At 33.2% G+C, this 27,309-nt stretch overlaps 1 protein-coding gene across 1 annotated transcript in view; it reads left to right on the top strand.

The window, feature by feature from the left end:
• The window catches only part of CCAP-R (Crustacean cardioactive peptide receptor), a 265,348-nt gene that overhangs the window by 212,800 nt on the left and 25,239 nt on the right, over window positions 1-27,309 (top strand). Inside the window, exons 4-6 of the mRNA XM_089633077.1 lie at window positions 5,366-5,469; window positions 12,679-12,772; window positions 14,507-14,602. Coding sequence (XP_089489203.1) covers window positions 5,366-5,469; window positions 12,679-12,772; window positions 14,507-14,602 — 294 coding nt within the window. The remainder of the gene's footprint in view (window positions 1-5,365; window positions 5,470-12,678; window positions 12,773-14,506; window positions 14,603-27,309) is intronic.

Here is a 27,309-nt window from a genome sequence, read left to right on the forward strand (position 1 = left end):
AATTGACACATGCTCTGCTACCTTTTCTTTTCAATAATAATTATTATTTAGTTACTTTATATAAAAAAAAATGTTTAATTTGTTTGATTAAATAAAACAACAAGCATTTAACATGTTCTTGCCTTTCAATTCTGTATCTTCCTCACCTATCCCTGAAGATGGCATGAACATGTTAACTACATTTTTTTGTAGAAAAAATGTTTATTTTAACTTTTAGACTGAAAAACTACTTAATATTACTAGATGTAATGTAAATTTGGTTTGTTTACTACACCATGAAGGATCAGTACATTGTATATGACATTCAAATAAAAAATTATAAGGCAAAACGCAAAAGTCTAAATATCTCAGAATGCCTTCAATGTAAGTTAACAACTTCTTGCCTTGGGGTCTTCATGTATTAAAATTAATTAAACAAGTATTTATTATTCACACATTTTTATCAAATCATCTGCCCTATAAACCCTATCAGTCGACCATCCGACGAAACATTCCCACTGAGTACTATCATATAAGACGCTGACAGATGTCTCTCCAGTGGATAATATAATTGAATTGATATAATTAAATTGATAAAATGACAATAACTCTTAAATAATAAAAAATACTTTAATAATAAATCAATGACTACACGATCAAACTCCAGATTCGCGAAAACCGGCAACCTTAATCTGAAGCTCCTGCAACTTCTAGATTACAAGTTTAATTCATAGAAAAATCATTTGCAGACTTAAAAAGCACTATTGTTGAAGTAATAAGAAATTAATACAGAGAGGAAATTGATGAACTTAAAAATAAAGTAATACATCTAGAAAGATACGTACAAAATAAGTATCTATATAATCGCTGTGATAATTAATGTTCACAAACAGATCTTAAAAAATGGTGCAGTACCTGGAAAATAAAAATAATTTCCAAGAATATGAATCACAATGTAATCATATCTAAATACGTAACATACCAGAAAACCAACTAGAAAACCTGGAGGCTATGTTCACTAAGTTATCCTCAAATATAATAAAATTGGTAATTCAACCGAATGATGTGACATCCATAATGCGGGTGGGAGGAAGGCACTGGCCCAAGGAAAATTACAAAAAGCCGAGAGATGTCGTCATCACCCTTAGCTCCAAGCTTATGCGGGATCTGTTCCTTGCGAAATTCAAAGAATTTATCAAAAACAAGACTCTTCGAAAAAATTCATTCTATCACAAACAAAACAAAAAGCGAAAATAAATAACTACAAATGCACATGGAAAAAAGAAGGTCGAGTATTTGTTCGCAAGACCGAAGATTCTAAAATCATCAGAATTTTAAGTGAAAGTGACATGTGACTTATAGTTAACTACACAAATCAATTAACACCTCTAGTCATCTCTATTATTTGAATCAGTTTCTCTCCTTTCATATATTTAATCTGATAACCTAAATAAATTTTTCACGTCATCTGTTCCATTATTTTAGTTTTTTTTTTATTTATTTTGTTATACTAATTTATTTACATAATTAAATTATATTATTTAGACTACCTATTGGTCAAATATTAAATTTAATTCACTTCATAATGTTAATTTATCTGACTCTTTTAATTCCTTTCACTATTCTCTTTCTTGTAATTCTTTCAATTCTCTTAATAATCCTAATTTTAATTTTATTAAGTCTCTCAAACGTTTTATTTTTAATAGTTCTCTTACTTCTCCAAATCGTCTATATGAATGTAATCTTAATTCTTATATTCATCCAACTACATAAACTCTTTTTTAATTACTTTAAATATCCCATTTTCTTAAATAAACTCTGTTAACTCCTAATTAACTCTTCTATAAATTGATTTAATTCCCTTAATTTTTGCAATCCATTTCAATATTTTAACCTGTCTAAATCAATTCAAATTCTTCCAACTCTACCTCTTACTTTTAAAATTCTTTAATTAATTTAATTTTCTTCAAAATGTAAATCTTCAAAAAATTTTACTACTATCAAATCTTCTAATTCTCTGGACTGTGGTGATTCATCCTTTCTGTCAGTTGAAAAAAGTAAAAGAGTTTTTAATTACTATTTTTCACACGTAGCAAACACTTTGTGGGTATACATAATTAAAATAAAATAACTTTGTTTAAATACCATTTTATTGTATATGTTTCTAACAAGCCAGTTTCAGTTCAACTCGAACCTTCATCATATATTTTAACCCTGAAGAAGTTTCGGGTTGAACTGAAACCGGTTGGTTAGAAATATATTTCAAATAAAGTTATTTTATTTTAATTTTTAAATTACTATTATTCATTCTAAATATTTAATTCTCACAATTATGGTAAATCTTTTAAGTAGCTTAATCTATCTAATACATGTTATCACCTTAGCTATCTGTACTGTCTTAACTCAGTTAACTCGTATAATTATCTTAATTCATTCAATCCGATGTATTTGCTTATAGAATTTAATTCACGATTTAAAAATCTCAATCTTGGAAACTATATCACCACTTTTTAATCCTAAAAGTCTAATTCATTTGATTCTCCTAATTCATGTGATTTATTCAATTGTTTTAATTAAATTACCTTATTTAATTCATATTAGTAAAATTGGAAACAAATAATCCAATTCACTTAAGTAAATTGATTTCCAGCGGTATGGGTTTAAAGGAAGACAAAATTTCCTTAGAATTAACAGTTAATATTGGTGGAGGAGCGTGAGATGTGGACGCACGAATGGATTATTTTTTCCCGAAAAAAAATTGAGAAGGCATCCGGGGTAATATCTATCTTCGTTGGAACAGTGACAATTACAGTCTATTGAGTTCCAGAGACGGCGTGGGTTGGTTCGCTCAGAGTCAATCTTTTCTTATCAATGCTATATTCTTTTGGAATTTATTTTACTCGTATACTGTTTTCGAGCAAGGATCCACTCGTCTCTTGAAGTTGCAGAAGAGTTTTTTTTCTACAGGACCTCTCTAATTTTCGCCAAGTCAAGATTTCTGTATTCAAATTAGCATTCAAAATATATCATCCAATGTAAATAAAATTATTTTAAAAAATGTGTATAATTATTTCAGAAAAAATACCACTCAATTTATTTTTAATTACTTCATACTATTCATCCTACTATTTTTTAATGACTTGTAAATGAAATCCTTAGCACGGGAGAGTCCAGTGAGGATATCATTATCTTTATTTGTCACGACAAAAGAAGATAATAAAATATTAATTAGTATTATTGTTATCTACATACATGACAGCTGGTGATGGATAAGTCTGATGTTGACGTGTTTCGAGATTACATTCCAGTTCATAAAATTAATGTTGCTTGTTGTAATGGTACATAAAAGTACGCTAAGTCTAACAAGTACAAAGCGTGATCTTGATTCAACCGATATATTTCCTTCCGAAATCAATCCGTACGAATCAAATTCTTAATATTCATACGCACAAGCTCAGCTTTTTTATGGAATTCAAAAAGTAATGCAAAAGTTCGTAATTATGAGTATTAAATGTAATATACTCGTATAAAAAAGAAAAAAGTATAAATATGAAACTTTTAACAAACAATCTTTTGTTGTAAATTCTAAACTTTCTTGCTCGTGTTTTAATTTTGCAAGTCAATAAAAGGAACACCGTTCTTAATTTTAAACGAAGGAAAACATTTACGCGTAGTATTTAAGTCATATTATGATAAATTTCAAAGCTTTCAATACCCTTTCATAAATTCGATTGAAAGGAAGTTGGTCTATCGAAGATCAATAATATATTATCCTTTGAAACCTTTGAGTGTTTTATTCAAATTCGTGAGATTTAGATTGTTATGAAACGAATCAATCAAATATAAAGGTTTCCTTTGCGATTTTATAGCAATACAGATTCTTGTTAGGTTTGTCATTTTCCTGCTCCATTTCGTTCAGTGAACAAATTGCAATTTCGAGTAGCTGCCGCCAAGCGATGGGGTTTATGGTAGCAAAATTTTCTGCATCACATTGTTCCCCTTTATTTTCCAAAGTTCTCCGTCGAAGAAAATCACTAACAATAAATCATTTTAGGCCACCATCAAACTCTGTCAACGGAAGTTATCGGGCAGCAGCGGCAGCGCGCGGGGAACTGCCAACAATTTGGCGAAAAGCGACCCCGTCTGCCCTTTCATCCATCAAACGTCTCTCCAAAAGACAATGCAGCGTGTCCGTAAATATTTGTATTTCGGCGGAGGGAGTTAAATATTTCAAACTTCTGCTTGACGGTATGTGTATTATACGGTTTGATTTCGATGAATTTCTAAAGTTGATCGTAGACGCTAAGCTTTCCGTCGAAGCTTTCTCGTAAATAACTTTCACGAAAAGCACATTTTTGCAAACTTTAACAAAACGAAAATACTTTACATTATTAGAACACGAATGAATAGTTTTTGAATTTCTGAATAGACATCTCTACACAATTTTTGATGAACTCATTGAAGAAAACTTTTGTTTGAATGAGTGTTGTTAATAGTTAACAAAGGTCTTGAGTCTAGAGCAATGATTCCCAACGGGGGCGATAATTTCCTCCTGGGGCATTGATAAGATCCGGGGGGGGGGCGGTGGTGGCCTCGAGGGCAAATGTGGGAAATGGGTGAAATAATCAAATAAGTCGTGGGTACACCATTGCAAGAAACTTGCATATGAACCTATTAATTAGTGATTAGGTATTATTGATGGTTTAATAGAATTTTTGATACTTTGATAAAATTGTTTAAAAAAAAAAATATTCAGAAAGCAACTTTTCCGGTCACAAATAAATAATCTCAGGATGTTAAAAAAAAAACCTACTTCCATCTTTATAAGTGTAAAATGTAGCTTGGGCAATGATGGAAGACTAAACTAGTAAAGCATCGAACCCAAAACGCCCCAGTGGGGACCAATAGTTACCACGCCAATAATCAATTGGTCGTGATATTTCAAATAAATTAATGGATGCATTATTTTTTAAATGTTTTAGCCAAACAGAAGTCAATATCTGTAGGAAAAATTAAATGGTACCTATACATTAAAAAAAGGATATCAATCCATCTGTTCAAATAGAAGAATTTATCAGACGGTATTTCCATTTTTGCAACAAGTCAAGGGATTTTTCTAAGTGTCCAGAGACTTCAAATCAGAAGAACTAAATACAGCCTTAATCCAAATTTTGCGATTTGTAAAGAATCAAATTACATTACATAATTAAGTTGTATTCTAATGAATCGAATTACGGTAGAAAAATAAACTCGCATCCACAACTGTGCAATAAGAATATAACATACTTGAACTATTCTATCTACACAACATTACACGTGTTTGTACTGAGCGTTGCTTATACGTTGTTTAATTTAATTTGACGGGTGTTTGTCTATCTTGTTGCAGATTTATGTGTGGGGCTGATCAGCGTGCTGACGGACATAGTGCAGAAGATAACCATCGCCTGGGTCGCAGGAAACTTCGCCTGCAAAATCATTAGATTCCTCCAGGTAAGTCGTAAAGCGACCTAATGTCCCATTGTCCCGCCTTCCCTACGTTCGCGCTCATTCTAACAAACTTATGTCTTATTCATTTATCAAAAGTTACAGCGACAAGAGCCTGAAAGACTGAACATATAAACAAGTTATTTGTGATATCTGTATCACAACTTAAACATAACCTTGCCATATGCTCGTATACCTACTTATCAAACAAAATTGCGTACATGGGCCTCGCTTAGTAATTAAGTTAGCTAACACTTCTCAGTGATATCTACGTGAAGATATATTACATAATATTGTACAGGCAGTATTTTTACACAAGGAAATCATCTATACACTTCAAATTGTTGCAATTTTTACCCTAAATAGAATTTGCCAATGGTTTTGAAGGTTTTATATTACTTTATAAAAAAAATCCCACCCTCCTCATGTCTTTAAAAAATATCACTATTAAATATTTTTCAATACCTTTGTTTTTAAGTCTTAAATCGTGGAATCGGATTTTGACAAGATAAAAATTATCCTCCGAATGTATTTATTTCTAATTTTGTTATCTTATTTTACTAATAGAAAATAGTCCATAACATAAATAAGCTAACTTGGTGAAATTGGTGTATTTTCTATATGGGTTCTATCATATCAATTTCTCAATGAGCTACTAAATATGATATTTTAATTTAACTGGAGTAGATATGGTGGCACTTTAAATCGGAAAGCTGGTGGAATAAAACAAGATAATGGATATAATTCTTAATATATCAAACAAATCATGACAGTTTTTATTTTTGTATTGACTCGTAATTTTGTAATTTTTTATTTTTAATATTTCCTTTATGGAGGATGATCTGAGTGTTAAAAATGTAAAAGAAACAGAAGAGGATTTAATTAGAAAAATCCTAGAAATTTCAAATGTATAATTTTTCATATAATTTAGGGTATGTTAGTGAGAACTTTATCGAGAAATTTATCGAAATATTTTTTTCAAAACGTCGTGATATTTATCTTTAAGGAGCGTGCGCACTATTGACAGATCTACTTTCATGGACATAAAAAAGTCAAAATGATAAACGTGTTCAACATTTTCGCTGGAATGACTCGAGTATTAAATAAGGTTCTTGTTTAATGGATGGGCAACGAGCTTAAACAGAGACATTAAAGAGAAAATAACTGGTTATTAAATTTAATGTATAAAGCTATTTCATAAGTCTACAGATGCTGCAGAAAATTTTCTCCGCGGTCAAAATGAAACCAAATACATTGCGATACAAATGTCTTCTTAATTAACTGTCTGCAGCACACTTACACAATTATCTCATAATAATATCTTTTCTGCGCATTTAAACGGCTTTACAAATATAAGGCAAGTATTAATTGTTTCTATAAACATTGTTACATACTCAATGGCGATAGAGAGATTATTCTTTGTGGTATGGTCATTTAGAAAAATCCACCTTATAGTATTTTGGGTTTAAATGGAGTGCGGAAACACTTCTCAAAGAAATCTTGGAAAATAAAACTTTTTTATAATTACTTTTTTCCATAAGCTGTAGATGAGGTTTCTGTGAAAATCTTCGTATATTTTAATCGTTCTGTTATTCTTAAAAAATATATTTTTACACTCTATGTAAACATAATATATGTACACAAAGGCATTAACCGCTTAATTGACAGCCTTTCAACCGTCACTACTATAAAATTCTAAATACCGATTAGGAACACAAGACAAAATGTAACAGTAAATGTAACAATACTTTGGGGATCAGGTGGTGAGGCACGAAATTAAAGTCGTGTCGTGAAGGTCACTGTGTTTATTGGTGAGTCAGTTTGAGCCGAGATGAAGAGATGACGTAGGACAGATGTATTCACCGGACGCTGGCTGTGTTGGCAGGTCAAGCGGGGGTCAGTGAGTCGACGCCGGGCGCTGGTGAACGGGACTCGATGACTGTCGGGCACTGGCGATCTGGGAAATCAATACTCCAGTGCTGATGGGAAGGCCGAAGGTGCGGCGGACCTTGTAGGCGGTTGAGCGGGAGCTGCGTAGACCAGTGAGGATGCTGCGTGTCCTCATGGTGGTCATGGTGGCGTGGATGAAGCGCTGGTCAGAGACGCTGGAACAAGGCGCTGTAATCCGTGTAGTGCTGGCCAGGGACGGCGATCTGGGCAAAAGCGCTAAGATGATGTCCCGATGGAGTCCATGATTGTACGGGCGAAGCCGGGTAAATTGTCCTTCGCGCAAAGGTGCGCAAATTATCACTCGTGAGATTTATCCACTGACGGCAGGTTGATGACTGACTGCCTGACTCACTGCATCGGGCTTATTTATACTGTTCGGCCGGTGGCAACAGTAAGTAGATGAATGGCAACTAAATCGAAGCCACTCGCCCAGTCTGGGCCTTTCGCGAAGTTTCGGCGGCGCGGCAATTATGCACAAGTGGTAGACTCGAACCTTCTGGCGAGTTGTCGTAGTGTGCCAGACCGACTGCGACGTAGGTAGGTTGCTTTGTTTTAATTTCGGCTGCAAGTACGTACCTGCAAGTACGTACCTAAGTAGCGTCGAGCTGTCTATTATTAATGAGACATTCTGGATGCTCTCTTGACGTTACAATACTAATTGTAACTCTATGGTCGTAACCTAATTTTTCTGTGCCGTTTTTATTTCATATGGTTTGAATATTATAAATATATTACTTTATTCATCCGACAAGTTAAGTGGATACCTAGAATGCATTGTGATTGTGATTACACTATTATAGAGTAGGTATAAAAAAGCATGCAAATGAAACAATTTGCTTTTAAATCAATAACAATGTTGATAAAATGCTTTTACATTGTCATACTTACATTTTAGACATTGTTAACAACTTAGTGATTTATTCGAGATCAAATAAATTGTAATTCATCTAATGTAGAACGATGTGTCAAAATACAAAGTACAAACGAACAAATGTAATGAGTAGATAACTGGGTTCCCGTCCCATGGGAATATATTAAGAGCTTTGATAATGTAATTAATTAAAATCAGTGGCTCTGACGTCAAGAAAGAAAATTGGGCAATCGACTATTTATACGTAGGCGTATAGGTGATCAGTAATTATACGGATTAAGTTACGTAGGGGAAAATGTGATTGGTAATTAGAGGCATTACGTTACGAGGCATGCGGGTAATTGGTAAGTAGAAGTATTGTATTATGGGGCGTACAGGTGATCTGAAAGTAGAGGTATTAAATTAAGAGGGGTAGAGGTGATCGGTAAGTAGAGGCATTAAGTTACGAGGCGTACATGTTATCAGCAAATAGAAGCATTCAGTTACGTAGGCGTACAGGTTATCAGTAATTAGAGGCATTAAGTTACGTAGACGTACAGGTGATCGGTAATTAGAAGCATTCGGTTACGAGGCATACAGGTAATTGGTAATTAGAGGCATTAAGTTTCGAGGCGTACTGTTAATCGGTAATCAGAGGAATTAAGTTACGATATATCCAAATGGAAAACGACTCATTACAACGACAGCAAAAAAATTGTGGAAATTTATATTCGCTTTATCGCTATTGTAAACCGCGACCGCTGGAGACAATGGAAGCAGCCAATCAGATTATATATTTTTTTATGTGAATACCGCATAAGAGTCTTTACTGCTCCCAACCGTCTGGAGACAATGACACTATGGGATCCCCAATTGAGGGACGTTGTCAGGCTGAAAGTAGTGGGAAGGAAATGGAGATGGGGAGAACAAGGTAAGGATATAGCTGGCTATTCAAATCTATCCACAAAACACGGCTAAAGCCATTTCAAGCAACGTTTCATTCTCACTCTGGAACATGACGGAAGATGCTATGCGTTATATTAAATTAGTAGTTAGCGAATAACCCAAATCAACCAAATGAAATTTACTTACGCACGCCGGGATTTGAACCCGCAACCTCCAGTTTGCAAGTCAAGAGCCTCACCTTTCGACTATGGAGGCCGTCATCATTGTCTGGGCTCTAAGCTAAAAGAGTAGGTTTAAAATAATTTATTTTTGAACCATTCTTTGTAATCAAAATTTGATGCTTACTTTTACAAACAGCAGCCGATTTAAATAAAGCTTCACAAGGAGATGTAAAAGCTCTCCTATGTACCATGTTTCTCGTGCGTCAATATGACAGGTTGACATAGAAGACAAAAGGCTAACGGGCACAGACAATGTCGAAAGGATGCCCTGTCAACTGATCACCGAACTATCCAATTTATCTGGCACCTTATTTGTGGTTCGGTCTGATTTAATTTGGCGGGAAGGCATATGACCGCCATAAACCATGATCATCATCGTCATCGTCATTCCAATAAATGAGGGTTGGGTAAAGAATACACCTCACCCGATGAACTCTAGCATCCCTGCTAAATCACCGAACATATAGAATTACTTGGTACCCACTATGGTAGAGGTGTTGGTTTTCCTATAATAATAAACGTAATTTAATTTTTCAAACGCAAACGGTGTAAAGAGCCTCTAGCGTTCATTCCCTCGAGTACAAATAAGTGATTAGGTAACATTATATAAAAAATAGTGTTACCTTATCAATGATATGAGATTTTAGGTTTTCCATCTTTCTCCTAATGTGTCCTATTCACTCTCGACTGTTCACTGCGCATCGAAATGTTTATTTTTTTTGTTTTGCGGGTTTATGTGAATCAGTGACTTCTGTTTAATTGAAGTTTCGTTACTTTTTCGATCCCATCGGTGGATACGTTTGACGTATTGTCAAATGCAAATAATAGAGCAGTCAAATATAATAAAGTAAACAACAACAACAAGTCATACTACAGACATCAGAGGTGAAACACTCAGGTATGCATGAATCAGCCAAAGGTGCACGCACACAATCTCACAAAAATACATCTAAACCAGAGAAAACTAATTTTAATACGGAAGGTTATAAAACCGTTACAATAAAACTAAGGAGATCCATAAATATTATTTTAAATGGAACTGCAATGGGGAACTCCCTCAAAATAGCTTAATTAACCCTTTCACCCTTTCAAATTAACACGAACTTTGTGATTTTTTTTACCGTAACGGCAGCGATTTATAAAAAACATGTTTTTGTTTTCTTATAGCTTTATCTTTTCTGTCTCGTCTATTTTTTCCGCTCGGTTGAAATCCTTCTTTCCGCCACAAAAATGATAAATATTTTGACATCTGGCATGTGACGTGTGTTCAATAATAATAATATCAGTTCAATTCACTGTTCACAGTCATTTGCCAGAATATTGTAAATGAATTTCAATGTTCATTCAAATTCACACTGTAACGGACATATTTTCGACTAGTATGGCGAATTTTTAAAGATTATTATCCTTTGTTATTTCTTTATTTCTGAATGAATTTTAGTGAAACTGTTATTTATTTGAAACCTCAGAGATTATCACTACACTGTAAATGTGCATTTTTGACATAAAACTGTTATTTTTATTACTTTTGTGTTATTTTTTTACCTTACTATTTAAAAAATACTCTCTCACGTCCAATGTTGAACCAAAATTAAATTCAAAAATTTTTAACATAATTTTGTGAGGTATTATCAAGCATTACATATTTTATGTATATATATGGAAACAATAATGCGGTTTGCAATACAAACAAATTTATATTTATTCACACGAAAGGATTAAAAACAACGCTCTATGTGTCGAGGTTCGGACAATAGTGTAACTGTGGACAATTTTTGAAACTGTATCAATAGTAACATAAAAGGAAGTAACATCAAAGTAGAAAAAATAATACAAAGAAATCCAAGGATTTCAAAACCTACATGAACAAAGATTTTCGGCCGATTCGAACAGTTTTCCATAAAATTTATTGAAAAAAAATATAATGGAAAAGAATAAAATTAAGATAATTTCGATAAACTGCAAAAGTTTTAAAAGAAACGTCAACTTTATCATAGATATGTGCAACATCTATGATAAAAAAAGTTGTCAAGAAACGTGGTTATTACAAAACGAAAAATCGAATCTATCCAAAATTCATCCGAACTTCCAGGGATAGGGTACCTCTGCTATAAATTGAGCAAACGGATCGCTACAGGGCTGACCCTACAGAGGAGTCGCACTACTTTGGATGAACGAGCTGCAGGCTTCAGTAATACCATGTGGAGATGACCGCATCGCTGGTATTCAGATAACCACCAACGGAGGGACGATAAGAATACTGACTGTCTACATGCCGGAATGTCACGCGGACAATCTTACTGACTTCACCAACTACCTTTCCAAACGATCATTTAAGATAACGAACACTCTGAAACCGTTGTTATGAGAGATTTGAACGCTCACCCATCCTCCATATTCTGGGAAGAACTCTCTCATTTCAACACCGAAAATAACTGCAGTTGTACCGATGTTGAAAAACTACCGAATGACACATATACATATATTAACGGTGCACATAGTACCACTTCCTGGCTCGATCATTGTATATGCACTAATAATCTTAAGAACAAAATAGATGGTCTGAAAATACACAATGACACTGACTGGTCCGATCACCGGCATCTTGCATAATCGGTGCTGAAAATCTACCTGCAACTATTTTTAATGCTCCGCAACAGCCTATTAACATATTATGGAGAAGGAATAACAATAAGAAAATCAATGAATATACGTCTGTGGTAAAAGCATTACTTAGTGTAATCTATCAAATACACCATCCATCCCATATATGGGACGTGTGGGATTGCACTAACCTCCCCACATCCTGCAATAAAAAGTATTATTATTATTAATAATAAGCAAATCAGCAGTTTCAAAATCTTTCCAAATATATAAATATTAAGAATGAAGCACTTTTCAATTGGTCCCTCAAATTTTTAAAAACCATGGGTTCAGATTAAAGTCGTTTGGGAACATAATGTAACAAAGATCTGTGCGTGATGTACCTTTAAAAAATATATTTTTGTCCTCTTGGTGAAAGAGGATTGAATAGACGACCTGGCTGTGTGAATCCCATCAGCTTTTTAATTACTTTTCTTTCTTTCGTTTGAAATTTAAATAGGCTTATAAAGCAATACACATTTTTTGTTTTCATCAAAATTAACTAACACAAAATTAGTTTATTACATAATTAACACTGAAAAAAGTAAACAATATTTTTCAGAGCAGTAAAATAGATAACAGCTTATCATTAAACCTTACTTGTGGCTTTAGTGATTTCTAGTAATTTAATATTTCTTTCTGCAGGCGGTGGTGACCTATTCTTCCACGTACGTTCTTGTGGCCCTGAGTATAGACCGGTGTGATGCGATCACTCATCCAATGAACTTCTCGGGCAGTTGTAAGTATAAACATCATTTTTATCTATTTTTATCTTGGTATAAACTAGGATAAACACTCTGTTATACCTGTAAAAAAATGATTTAACTAATATATATTTAACAATATTTTTTTGCAATTTATACCGTCTTATTTAGAAAAATACGGTGTTAGAAAAAGAAAACAATAAATATTCAAATATAGAAGTTAGCCAAAAAAAAATTCAAATGTATACCTATATGAAATCAAAGGTTCTGACCGCAAATTGAGAAACAAATATTATACAAAACTGAATTTTTTTTATTTTTTTTTACATGAAACGTTAAAAAAGGAGGTAGCAACTTGCTTCTAGCAATAATTTTTATAGTACAATTTTCGAATAATATTGGGTTATCAGTAATTTTAGTTCAGTTTAGACGAAAAAAGAAAGATATTTTTTTAAATTTAATATTTTAAAAGTTATTTATTATTCATTTCAAAAATAGTTTTAGTTTTCAGATACGTTATTTGAATTTTATTGAGAATCTGAAATACACACAAATTCTTCGGCGTCTCATTCTGACAGCATCTTTAAGAAATATAACGGTCAATATGCCAAAGGTCTGAAGGGTTAAATAAGCCTGACTGTCCGATTTTCCTGACTACTAGTCAAGCGTCCTACCCACAGGGCTATCGACAACCTCAAATAATGACTAATTAATTAGATGAACCGCCCTACTGAACACAAAGTCAGGGCGGATAATCAAGCATTTAGAAACTCCGGCTAAATGGTGATGTTGGATGCCAAATTCAATTGTTGGACGTACTTCTTGAGGTCTTTTCAGGGTCTGAAGTCGGTTAGCCTTGTACAGAGCTTGCAGCTTTTTGTCAGCCAGATGTACTCGCATCTCGAGCTTCAATGGAGCCCTGAAACTTGAGCAGGCTTAAGGTACTCGCTCCAAGAGTTCTCGAAACCAAACAACAAATAGATTCCAAACATGTAGAAACTTTTTTATTGCTGTACCCTTCCACGCACAATCGTACAAAAAAGCAATATTCAAATTTAAAAAATGTATTCCCCCATAACTACGATATTTGTAAAGATTTATATTTTTACTGTAAAAAGTTAAGTTTTTATTCTATGTGTAGGTATATTGTGCACTTCTGCAGCAAAATAATACTTACAATAATAAATTACTGAATGTTAAAAGAAATAAAAGCATTTAATTCGTTACCTAGTGAGTTGATTTGTTCCAACAACAAATAAATGCGTGCAACTATGCATTTTTTGGGTAGTAAAAATAAAAAATGTTTGTTTTCAACAAAAGAATTCATTTCAGTCTCCTCGGAGGGTTAACGAGTTAATAAGCAATTATTTATAAAATAGACTGCTTGTAAAATAAATCATTATTTATTGGTTAAAACGTAACTTTATTTGAAAAGCCATATTTCGAAGAGAGTGTATATTTCAATAAATGCTAAGGGGTTCGAAGCTCATACTTTACGACAGCGTAATATTTTAAATCAATTCAACAATCACCGAATAGATAAACCGGTAGAAGTATCGTGGGTGTATCCGTGTGCCCGTACCGTTACTTCTTATAAAATTGCTCACTTCCAATAGAAAGAGGCTTAGGAGTCGAAACTAAATAAAGACAACGTAAATTAAGGACATGTACATCGGTTTTCTGTAAAAGCTGTATAAACCACACTTCTAGGAATTATCGGATCGATGGCAACAACAAATTGCTTTTATAATCTTGCTAATTTTTTACAGGGAAGCGTGCTAAAGGCCTCATAGCTTCAGCATGGCTTTTGAGCATCATCTTCTCGGTGCCAATACTCATTCTTTATGAGGAAAAGCTCATACAAGGTAAGCAAACATAGATTTTATGCACCTTTATCTAAGTTTTTTTTTTATATTTCGAGGTTGATTCCCGCCGCATTGCAAAAATCAACATTATTTTTATTTTATTTAAGTTTTAAGTTTTAATCCAGCAGGACTGGGAGGAAAATGCAATCCCAGTCTGCCATATTACATGAAATGCAGTAAAACATGGAAACAATAAAATAAAGTGAAAAATTATAAAAATGGAAAAAAGATAAAACAAAGAGAAAAAAAATGTTAGGCAGGTACCTAAACATAAAATGTATCTTTTCATTAATCTGGGTTCTGTATTTTTTATGAAAAACTAAACATGCATTTGGGCCAAAATATTAATGGGGGTAATCAAGAGTATGTGGCCACATTATAAAAAGTCGAACTGAAAATGAGAAAATAAAACTGAATTAAGATGAGAGAAATGTGAAAACATAGCTCGATCGATGGGTATGATTCCAGAGGCTCATTTATAAAGTTTACTTGCACAGGATACTAAAATCCGAGAACCGAAATAATGTTGACATATTTTTTAGTACATCACAACCTTGAATATCGTAAAATCTTTGCCTTCACCTATGGTGCGACTGCAAATAATTAAAAAATATTCACGAATAGATTTCAACAAAAAAAAACGATGTCAACTTTCCACTGCATTCCTTGAGCATGTTGCAAAACAAATTTTAGCTTTTTTTGCTGTAACAATAACATTGTACTTAAGTAATGTAATATACGATTGAGATGTTCAATGGCCTTGAGAAAAAGTCTTATTTATTCTTGGAGTTCAAGTTCTTTCAAAAGAGGGACAATTTTTATCCTGAATATTCGAGGAAAAACTTAAAATGGACATTATTCTACGATTTACAGTCGTTTCGAACAGCGATCAAATTATTTATAGTCAAAATTTATCGATTAATTTACCTTTACATTGAAATTTTGATTATTTTTGATCGTAAAAACCTTTTTTTAAATTTTTTATCTAAAGGGATTCCCTATTTGTCCTGTATTTGGACTCACTTTAACTACTGTTATCAATGGTCTAATATTAGACTAGCACGGCATATCCATTGAAAAATAACCCCAACACAATTTTAGTTGGTTCACGTGCACATTTATGAAAAGGCCCACGCATTGTGTCGCAATGAGAAATGGGCACTGTGCATTGCGTTTTGACTTTTGTTGGTCTAGAATTTACTTATTTTGCTTCCCAGCTATGGCTGGGCAAGTTCATTTTTTCAATCACAAAAATAACCCACTTCCAAATATTATATAGCAGTGATGGGCAAAGTACGGCCCGCGGGCCAAGTCCGGCCCGCCAGGCTAGTCAATCCGGCCCGCGACATTGTTTTGAATAACCCTACCACAATTTACCAATTGAACAAAATGTATTTTCTACGTAGTTTTTTAATTTTTTTTTTTTTTAAAGAAAGACAAACATTCCCGGGTTACGAATAACCTGACAATATTTGAAAATCTCCTACTACCACAGTAAGCGGAAAATGTTGCTTGTGTTGTGGTGGAGGACTTAGCCAGCCGAGGAATTGAACACACTACGCCTGGGTGGGACCCAAACGCGATGTCAACTCGGCCACCGACCGGTCAATAGAATAGAATACTTAACGGTTTCCTTCTCATTGTGTTTTAAGTACGGTATTATTGCATCTAATATTATTTTGCACACAACCTCGCGCTTTGCAGATCGGTAGCATGGCGATGTGAAGTGCAATGCGTGTGTTGCTCGGCTAAGTTCGGGACGAATCAGACACTACCATTTTCGTTTCCTCTGTTGTCAAGGTCAGTGTTCAATCGTTCAATGTTCATCAGTGTAGTTCGGACAGTCACGACGCGACGTCGCGTGCGTAGTCAGTGTCAAGTCACCTCTGCGGCTGTATGCCTGGCTTGTGTTTCTATGGTTGTGCTTTTTTGGTAGTGTTTTTGACATTTTTGATCGTTACAATGGCAAGTAAAAAACGTAAAGTTGATTCAGAATGTCGTATTTTTAAAGATGAGTGGACTTGGAAATACTTTTTTACACATATTAAGGATAAACCTGTGTGCCTCATATGCAATGAAGCTGTAGCGGTATTTAAGGAATTCAACCGACGAAATAATCTCTTTCATGGAAGAAAAAGGAATGGACGAATGTGAACATATGAAAGATATTGTATAGCTTTCAGACTTTGCATTTTTTACAGATCTTCTCAGTCACAACAATAAATTGAACCTTAAAATCCAGGGAAGAAATCAATTAATCAATAATATTTGGGGTCATATCAGGAGTTTCAAAATGCAATTGAATTTATTTTCTAAACAATTAGTCAAGAAAGACTTTACCCATTTTCCAAGACTAAAAACTATTGCAGTTAGGGAGGACCAACTTAAGAACTATGTGAAAAGCGTGAAATATCTTTATGAAGAATTTGAACGAAGATTCCAAGACTTCAAAGTTATAGAACAGGACCTGGACATTTTTAGCATGCCATTTAATATGAATTGTGAATCAGTCAAACCAGAATTGCAGCTCGAATTGATCGAGTTGCAATGTAACACTGAATTGAAGCAACTGTTTCTCAACGTTTCCAAAATTGAGTTCTACAAGGCCCTGTCAAAATCAAGTTTCCCAAACCTGAAATCTCACGCTCAGAAGATAATTGCGATGTTTGCATCTTCCTACATCTGTGAACAGGTGTTTTCTACTATGAAGCTTTGCAAAAATAGTGTTAAAAACCGATTGACTGACCACCATTTAGCTTCACTACTGCGAATCAGCTCATCCCAGTTTTTACCAGATTATGATAAACTTTTAGAAGCTCAGCCACAGTTTCATCTATCACATACGCCTTCATACTCTTCTAAAGAATAATCAATTTTGGTTACTTTTTTACCATTTTAGCATATAATGTACTCAATATTATGCATGATGTAAAAATTAAAAAATAAAGTACTTATATCACTTATAAAAAAATATTTTATTATTTTTTTTTTCCGGCCCGCCTACATAATTTTTTATTTTATCTGGCCCTTTCCTTAAAAAGTTTGCCCATCTCTGTTATAGAGTGTACCTATCGCGAACTTTATTTTAGAAAATGTAATCAGCTATCTGAGTACAAAAAATACAAGTACCTTACAGATAGCTTGAAGGCAGTGCATTAACAAATGTCAGAAATTAATAGGATTGCACGATCGACAAGTAAATTTTCTGACGTCATCTTTCAAACCACTCCTAATCATGACGTCATGCAGTGTGTGATACACTTTTAACAAATACATATAAACAATACGACATGGCACGCGTTTTTACTTGATACGCGCAAAAAACTTCATAAGTATTAATTATTTCATCTCTAATTCAGGGTTGTATTAAGTCCACAATTATTTGCGTATTAAATTACATAAAAAATCGCGTCGTTTAGTAATTTATTTTGTGTGTATTATTATGATTACATTTTTCTTTTTATTGAAAAAAATTATATTAAAATAATATATTACAAAATATATACACTACACATACCTTTTTTTATTATATACCGAGCAATTTTTTAAATGTTACAATAATCAGCGCAACAACTATTAGCGACAAGCGATATTGTATTATAGCAAAAATATATTGTGTTTTGTCATATTTATTTATATAATTATAACTATTGCTGTAGAGGTGATGAAGGTGGTAGAAGATATGTTACATGAAAAGGAACGTTCATAAAGGCTTAAATTGTTAGGTATAGGAATAAATATTTTCCACCATCATCAGAAAACCATGTGTGCTCAAATCATTTTCATCCCAAACGTTTAGACTCCAATTTTCTTCAGGTCCTTTATAATCTCTGAGATATTTTACCCTGTGTGCAGGAGAGAATTCAATGTACCTATAAATTAGGTATTGTTGCTTAATCTGAGAAAGGTTATTTTAATTACTGGTTGTTATTGTCTACTTTTGATTAAGCACCATCTATGTATTTCACAAAAATGGTACTATAAAAATAAACCAAACAGGCATTTCTCTGAAATCGTATGACATTACAGCAGTTAATATAAGAAATAAATGTCGGTCCTACTCGATCGGCAGGCATTTGGCAAGGTTGTTGGCACGGTTAACTCCAGTCCCTGGGAAGGAAGGTACAATTATAATTGTTTCCGTGGGTATGTAAAGTTGTGCCTATATTCACACAAAAGGAGATAAACACAACAACAAAAATCACAATGTAAAAGTTTATTTAATGGGCATAAATAAATTGATATTATAACCATGTAACCTCCACCCTCCCTTGTCCCACCCCACCACCCTCTCTGAAGCTCTGTCCTCGTCTAATATGATTTCATTTAATATTATATTTTATACATTATTAATGTTTGTACCTAGACTAGATTTCTATAATGCTGTCTTATAAACCTAACAAAGTGGTTGAAAACAAAATAACTTTTCATTTGATTAAAGTGTCAAGACACAAAGTAAACACTTCCTAAAAATTATATACTATTTTATATAAATAATTTTGTAAATTCATAAAATTTCTGCTCAATAGTAAATATGTGTACGTTTCCCGTAATAGTTCAATATGTAGTGTATGAATCCAAAAAGTAAAAATTTGAAAATAAAAATCATTTAGTGTTATTCATTAGTCCTTTACCCGATTCAGACCTGGTTTAGCAAAAAAAATGTTCTGGTGACGGCTTTGTATTCAAATTGCTTACGAGTTTGAACGCTTGTACAAACAGAGTTGGGTTGTTAAGTTCATTTCCATATTTGTGACGTACGCTATGTGGTGTCATTTTTTAAATGAATTTAACTAGACGGGGCTAATCTAGTATAATACTTCAATGACTGTTATCAGATTTATGAGAGAAAATACCAATGATAATGATGAACAAAATTACGTTTATATAAATAAAATATGGGAGAAAAAATGTGTACCATAACCCGTAACCAGATTAATTTAATGAAATTTGGATAAAGGATAAATGAATTACATTTCATATGAATAAGAAACAAAATTGGGTATAGGAATGATTAACACGAGAACGAATGAATAAATGAAGTTTTTATGATTAGTATTTACAATTACAGATTTATTGTATTATATTTTATATTTAATTTTGAGTCCTGATTCACTGTCTCGAGTTAATTGATCCATGGGTCATAATAAATTTTAATTCCCGGGTACTCGGTTATACTGTTATTTTTCCTCAATATGTCTCGAGCTTGGATGGGATTGTCAAGCATTCCTTTTAGTGGTCTGGGTTTGTCCGTTTTTTTGATTCCCAGACGGGAGGTTGTAATGTTGGCTTGTGTAATGGATGGGTTGAGAGCTGCTAGTGCAGTCTCGTTGTATCTGTAATTTTGTCGATTTGGCTGGGTTTTTTAGGAAAATAAAATATAATTACGTTTTCTAACTGTTTTTCTCTCCTCTAGCTCATCAGCAGCTTTTGTAAAAATTAATTTGTGCTCTTTCACAAATATTATTTATTTTTAAATAATATACATATATCTAGAAAGATACTAGTAGTATCACCATGTTGACAGACAAACATTCAAAATTGAAACGGTTTACTTTAAATGGCTTTAGCCGTATTTAGTGGACAGATCTGAATATCCAGGTACTTCTCCACTTTTCTGTTCTCCATTTCATTCACCTCCCATATCCTTTTAGCCTCGCGATATTCCCCAATTATTGATTGTTCGGACTCTTATACGGTATTCACATTTAAAAAAAATGATAGCCCTTATAAACAATGTTCCACTCTTTACAAGACTTCTACTTAGTTTTGATAACAATTTTATAAACATGTATGGGTAGTAAAATTATGAAAAATTGGTTAGATCGTGTGATAAGTAAATTAATAGTACTGAACTCAAACAAAAGAATTTTCTTTAATTTTACATATTATGTTCCTGCTCTGGTCAAAAGTTTACAACTCAGTATCGCCAAGGTTTCAAGACGCCTTGATCCATTTTTTCTTTCTTTTTATTTAACAATTGATAGGCAGCTAAAATGTGGATAAATCTATATTTTTCACAGCCGATCTTGTATTTTTAAGATCCATAGCTCGTGATGGAAATGTTTTCTAAAGCTAAAAACAATTGCGAGTACTCTAAACGGAAAAATCTGTGCAAATTTTATGATGCCAGAAATCACCTTTCAAGACCTTTTAACAAGACAAATGAACAGATTTTTTTATTCATAGTACTCTTTCGGGATTTTAGAGCTTAAGTACTTTATCATACCACTATCCGCCACAATTATTTCTACCATCTTTGATTATTTATCTTCTCAGATGACAATTTTTTGATTGAATGTAACTTTAATATTGAGGAAGGCGATAAAAAAATCAATCTGACGTACCGTTGTTTTCAAAGTTTTAAGATGCCAACTTTATAATAAAACAATATGTTTGATTTGGTACGTAAAACTCGTGTTGCTTGATTTTCTTTAGAACATAGAAGGAACTAAGACATCAATCACATGCCCCGTTCATTTCGCTTGGTCATCCAATTTCAAAGGGATCAATAAAATACCATACTTCGTGAAACAAAAGACTTAAAAAGTCGGTTCTGGACAAGAACATTAAGTGTTCGACTTCAGATTGGTCGGTTAGATAAACCAAAAAAATGTCTGTAGAAACACAATACGATGCACTTTAGAAAGATATATTAGTAGAATAATAGTTCAAACAAAAACGCTATATCGATCTGAGATGTTAAGTGGATATCAAGGGTATTCCCCTAAATGTAAGTCACATTTAGAATATCGATGCACGCCATAAATCCAATCATTAATTGATCCTTCCTTGCCGGTGATGTGTACTGATTTAACATATCTTTAATTTTTATCGAACGCAACAGAAAAAATGCTGTCAATAAATCCAGATTTATTTTTTTTAGCCCCAACTGCTCACAACCGTCTGAAGCCAGTCAGACTATGGAATCCCCAACTGCGGTATGTTGTGAGGCTGAAGGGTGCTGAGAAGGGAAATGAGATAGGGAAGAGGAAGGTGGAAGAGTACCTGGCTCTTCAGATCTGATCAGCAAACACGGCTGAAGCCATTTATAGCAACATTTCAATTCTGATTGGTGGTCTTACATCAGGGCGATACTATAAATTAGTTTATTTATACGTTTTCTGTGTGCGTAGATAGTAATGAGCTAGAGGGGTACGGGGTAGAGAAGAGGGGTAGAGGGAACGTGCCCCGATTAGCAGTTGTCAGTAAGTAGTAGCCATCGGCACCGGCGGTCTGACGGCGGTAATGGACGTATCACGTGTTTTATGTGTATCCGATGTTTTTTTTCATTATCTTCAACACTAATACATAATATTTAACATTTGTTTACGAGTCCACATGTATCAAAAAATGATTTGTTTCCAAAATTTGGTTGGTAAATTCTAAATAATATTTTTTATTCAAACAACTAAGGTGCTCCTTAACTTAAGTATTAAAATTTCTAGAAGTCTTACTTATAAAAAAAGTTGCAATCGTTACAAAATAATTTATAAATCCTCGATTCGTTTAAAATATCATCCTTATCCTTGTTATTTAACAAACATATTTATTTTAATTTATTGTTTGTGTAAAAAGCTGGTTAGATAGTCTTTTGGGTGTTTTTAATTATTAAATTAGAGGAATGATTATTTTAAAATACTATTTTTCTCCACTTTTTCACATTGTGTGAACTTTTTCTGATATATTTTGTTTAACATAATACTATCTATAATTTTAGTATTATAACCGTTATTGACTGCAATTTGTTTAATGTCATTTAATGAATGTTATGCTAATTTATAGAAGTCAGGTACGCCCCGGATACGCGAGAATTCTCTGAAATGAATCTGCAATGTTAGGCGCTTATTCTGTGGAACCTAGAGTGAGCGAGATGACATTTTTTCAAAGAACACAAAAGAAATCTGTATTTTTTAGCCCGTAACTGTTGACTTGGACTGCTGCGTTTAGTGGCATGAACTGGGTTTGAGTTCTCTAAAAGTGGAGTTATATAATTAATTGAAATTACCAATCCGCACCCCTCTGGCTTCTATGTCCAAAAACAGGTACATTATTCTGAAAGTCTTTGTTTTCACAGCCTGAATAGCAGATGAAACTTAAAAATAATACTCATTTAAGGAGTTCCTTTCTTATGATAATACACTGAAGTTTTCTAGAGACTCTCTAAAAAGTGCTTCACAAAATGTATTATGGAAAAGTGTTATTTGATATGAAGAGAGAATAATACTCTTTAAGGTGTTCTCTGTAAATAAACCTGTCACAATATTTTCGCTTTCTAATTATTTTTGTCATTCCATGTGAATCACACAAAAGATTCAGACTCAGGGGGAATATTGCGGCTCCAATTGGGGAACATTGTGAAACAAATAGAAATGAGGAGGAGAATGAAAAGGAAAGACTAATCGATTGAGGGAAGAGAATGGTTTAAAACTGCAGGAACATTTAGATTAAGTTACTAAACGTAGCTGAAGCAATTTCGATTCCGAACCTTGACCTGTCACACTACGGAGTATAATAATTTTAATGAAATTTTGTGAATGTGTATGGATGGTTCCAGCTTAAAATATGGGATAGTTTTTGACCCGATATGTGGTACTGTTGTCGAGATCTAAATATAAATATAAAATTTCGACGATTTTTTTTTTTAGATTTCTCATCCGAAAAAACATACAACCACAAATTTTAATTAACCTAGATAGAAGACGGTCAGTGGCAGGACAACGTTTTATATTATAAAATGCATTCCAAATGGTTGAGTTAAATTCTAACCAGTTACTAATCTTCTCTAACCTCTAAATAGTATAAAATAAAGTCGTTATCCGCGCTTAGTTCTTCGAAACTATGCAACGGATTTTTATTGGGTTTTCACTATCATTTAGAAAATTTCTTCCGGAAGGTTTGTATATGCATGTTATATTTATATAAAGTAGAGAAGAGTCGATTTTTGTTATCGAGTAATTAAAAACATTCGGGTTCTAGTAATTCGGGTATTGGTAACGCTGGCTAAACCTTATGAGATACATCAAAATAATGTACTACGGAATTGTATATCTTAACACATTGTAGTCGGGCGCTTCAAACAATAGATTCTAGCCTATAGCGGGTGTTTTTCGCGATTAGCGTAAAAATATATCGCTTCAGCTAAATCTTCACCAGAATGGGCAGACAAATTATAAGAAATCTTGGAAGGGTAAAAGAAAATATCAATTAAATAAATTCCACTAAAAAACACGTCTGTTTTGTAACTCTGTACATCATAACTAAAGCAATATTAGCGCCACTCTATCTACACAAGTGACGAGTGCTGGGAATACATCCAATTGCTAAACAATTTTTCTGTTATCTCATTCAGGAAATGATTATTGTAATAACATCTTCGAGATTATCTCATAACAGTAAAAGTCCAATGAATTTATAACACGTCATAAAATTATAATAGGTACTCATATTCCCAGTACAACAAACAATCAATCTTTGAAATTCAAAACGATATAATTTCCTAATTATTGCAAGAGTATGTGTGTACATAAAAGAAACAACGGCTTATCTTTTTTTTGTTACATGTGTTTGTAGTTTGTAATGTCTTCAAGCGTTTAGATTAAATAGTCACGAGAAATAATAATAATAATTTTCCTTCCTCGCCTTTGAAGTGGAGCCGGCGTAAAGGGTATTTTTACCCGTCCCGCCGATAAGCACCAGTCGGCCGCGCGGGTAAAAATACCATTCCCGCTCATAGTGTGTTAAAAAGGCCAACAAAAAACCAGCGACGGTTTATGTATATCTTCCAACAACGCTGGGTACACTTCATCTAGTAATATATAAAAATTAAGTCTTCGTAAATTTGTGCTTGCAAAACTAGAAAAGTCGTCCACCGGTATCGCTGAAAATTTAAAATTTTGTTGTTATTAATGCAAGGAGTGTTTAGAGATGTTTAAATGAAGAAGAAGTCAGCGACGCCCAAAGAATACATAACGCAATATCTCTGCACCGGAATGAGATATAAAGTCGATGTAATGTAGTTTTTTAACAATAACATTGTGTTATACAGTAGTAAATGATGGAACAATGGAGACGCCCGAGAAAGACATCAGGAATTATCGAAGCATTGCAGAGGATTCACTAGCATACTATATATCTTGCAGTCTGGAACGTAGTGCAAACACATCATTAACCCTTTCAATATCAGGGTTCTTCCCCAGGAACGTGAAGAAAAAAACAAATCGCCTGTGAAGGATATTCTTCATAGCGGCTATTTTTTCTGCTCGGTTGCGATCCTTATTCCACCGACACAGTCAGATCCCGTTTCACTGTTTTGCTTGGACTGGGATCCAACATTATATTGTATATTGAAGCATGTTACAGTGTGATTTAATAGTTTAAAAAATTAAACAATTGTTTGTGTGATAATTTTTTTCTCTACTAGTTAAAAATAACCCAATTTCTGCCTAAAAATAATTACAATTAAATAAAATAATAATCTCAATTAGAAAGCAAGACAAACATACGCCGTAATTTTCAAATAATTTTTAAGGTGTTATCAAAGAAAAATATGGTCTATATGTGGAAACAGAAGTGTGGTGCTGAAACGGATAACATCCGGGGTACAATGGGAAAACTTTCCCCATTTAAGAATACCATTTTGAATCTAAAGTTGCTGGAAATGATTTTAGTCGTTTATTTATTAGACACCAAGAACAAAGTTTTTTCCAAACTAAATCTTTTAAAACAAAGAATTAAATAGAATTATAAGTTTTCTCTCTGTCCTGTTACCAAACCAAATTCAAGTATACTATCGTCAGAACGATATATGTTTCTTGAAAGTATCTGTGTACACATAATAAACATCAACTTTTTTTTATTTATAAGTAAGAAATATACTATTGACGCAGCTGCAGAATGCATCATAACCAGTTTCTCAGAATAATATAGCGGTTGTCAAGAATATAAAAAAAGACATTGACAGAAATAAATAACAATAAATTGAATCATATAGTTCAGATTTACCGGGATAATAATTATTGAGAGGAATATTCCGATAAAAAATATAGTTGTCGACGGTTTGAGGGACGGCATCATAATGTACGTATAAAATAATGTAAACAATGACTTTACTGCCACTGGTTAGGTACAGTATGTACACTTGATCCATTAGTGTGTTAAATAAAATGAAAATGCGCATAAAAACTAATTTAACAACTCCACAAGTATTATTGCACACATCAGGAAGTCTTGTACGGACGATCGATAAAGACATTGACGAAATCCGTTGTCTATAGTCAGTTAGCGTTATTTTATTTGCGAGCACGGTAAAAGTAAGATTCCGAAAGTCAGTTGATAAAAACCGCCACTTTTAGCGCGGTCTCCAAGTTATCGGATAAGCTGTCAATATGCACAACTGTTGGAATTACGTCGTCCGCAATGCAAAATAACTAGCTTTTTAATAAATTATGGTGAACTAACTAAGCTCTTAGAACTGAAAGAAATCGTAAACACGATCTATTGACTTGGTTGATTCATCTAAGAAGCGATGAATTGATTCCGTTCCAACTTGGAAAAACAAAATTTGTTAGTTATGATTAATGACCTCATAAACTAATTAACTCCATTTTTGTCAAAAAGTATACGCGGACTACCAATTTTAATATTATTCAGAAGTAACAACATTGCTTGAGTAAATCCATAACCATTTCCATGGAAGATTTAACTTGTAGGAAATTTTCCATTTTAATTTACTTTCGAAAAGTTTGTAATATTATGCTGTAACATTCGGAATAACGCAGCAGTTTTTGTGTCAATAAAATAGAAATACATTCTGATATTTTGTTTAAATTATTAGCTGTGTTATATGCGAGAAAAGAGTTTTTTTCACTAAGAAAACACGATTATTTTAAAAATACCTCTATACACATCGCGGTAATAATCGACTTTTTTGATTAAATTATTCTCTCTCGAATTTGTTGAGAAATTAAAGTTGTACTGAATTTTGACGTGCTTTGCCCGGTAAAATCATGATTAAAAATAATAGTTAAGAAAACCTGTTTTATTCCACAATTAATTCGCTTAAAAAATATATTGCATACTTACATTAAAGATAATATTACAATTTGACATTGTCATTTTATTAGTATTTTTAACTTTTACGTCTGACGTTTAAGAATTTGATTTCATAGACAGATGTGCAAGTTTTGCCAGCATATATCGAATTCTGATTTGTTGCTTTATCAACATCGGTCTGGACATCAATAGTGTGACCGTGCTCGGAAAATCGGTATAAAATCATCGGTAGTTACGCCTATCGATATGATAATTCGATTGACCGTAAACCTATAGATCACCATTTTATTACGGAATTTGATAGACAAGTGGAAAGTATACTAACCAGGAACCTGTAAAAACATTACGATCTTTCGGAAACCGGTGTGAATTTATCAAATAGTACAAAGTTGCAAAGCAGTGATTTCTTGTTACACCCTAGAGGGGCAAGTAGCAATAACTCAAAAAGCATTTTAATAATCCAGTTAGGGCTATCAGATGGTTTTCCTCCATCGACAACCTTCTCTGGAAGTAAAATGTGTATTATATTATATCATTATTATAGTACCGGCCCTAACTGCAAAGTACACTTAATGCATTATGTATGTAACGACCAATAGAAATTTCTGTTAAACCTGTCATTCAATTACATGCGCCTTACGAAGATTGATGTT

The sequence above is a fragment of the Hesperophylax consimilis genome, chromosome 1, assembly GCF_061612785.1.
Source record: "Hesperophylax consimilis isolate HC1 chromosome 1, BYU_Hcon_1.0, whole genome shotgun sequence".
NCBI classification, from domain to species: Eukaryota; Metazoa; Arthropoda; class Insecta; order Trichoptera; family Limnephilidae; genus Hesperophylax; species Hesperophylax consimilis.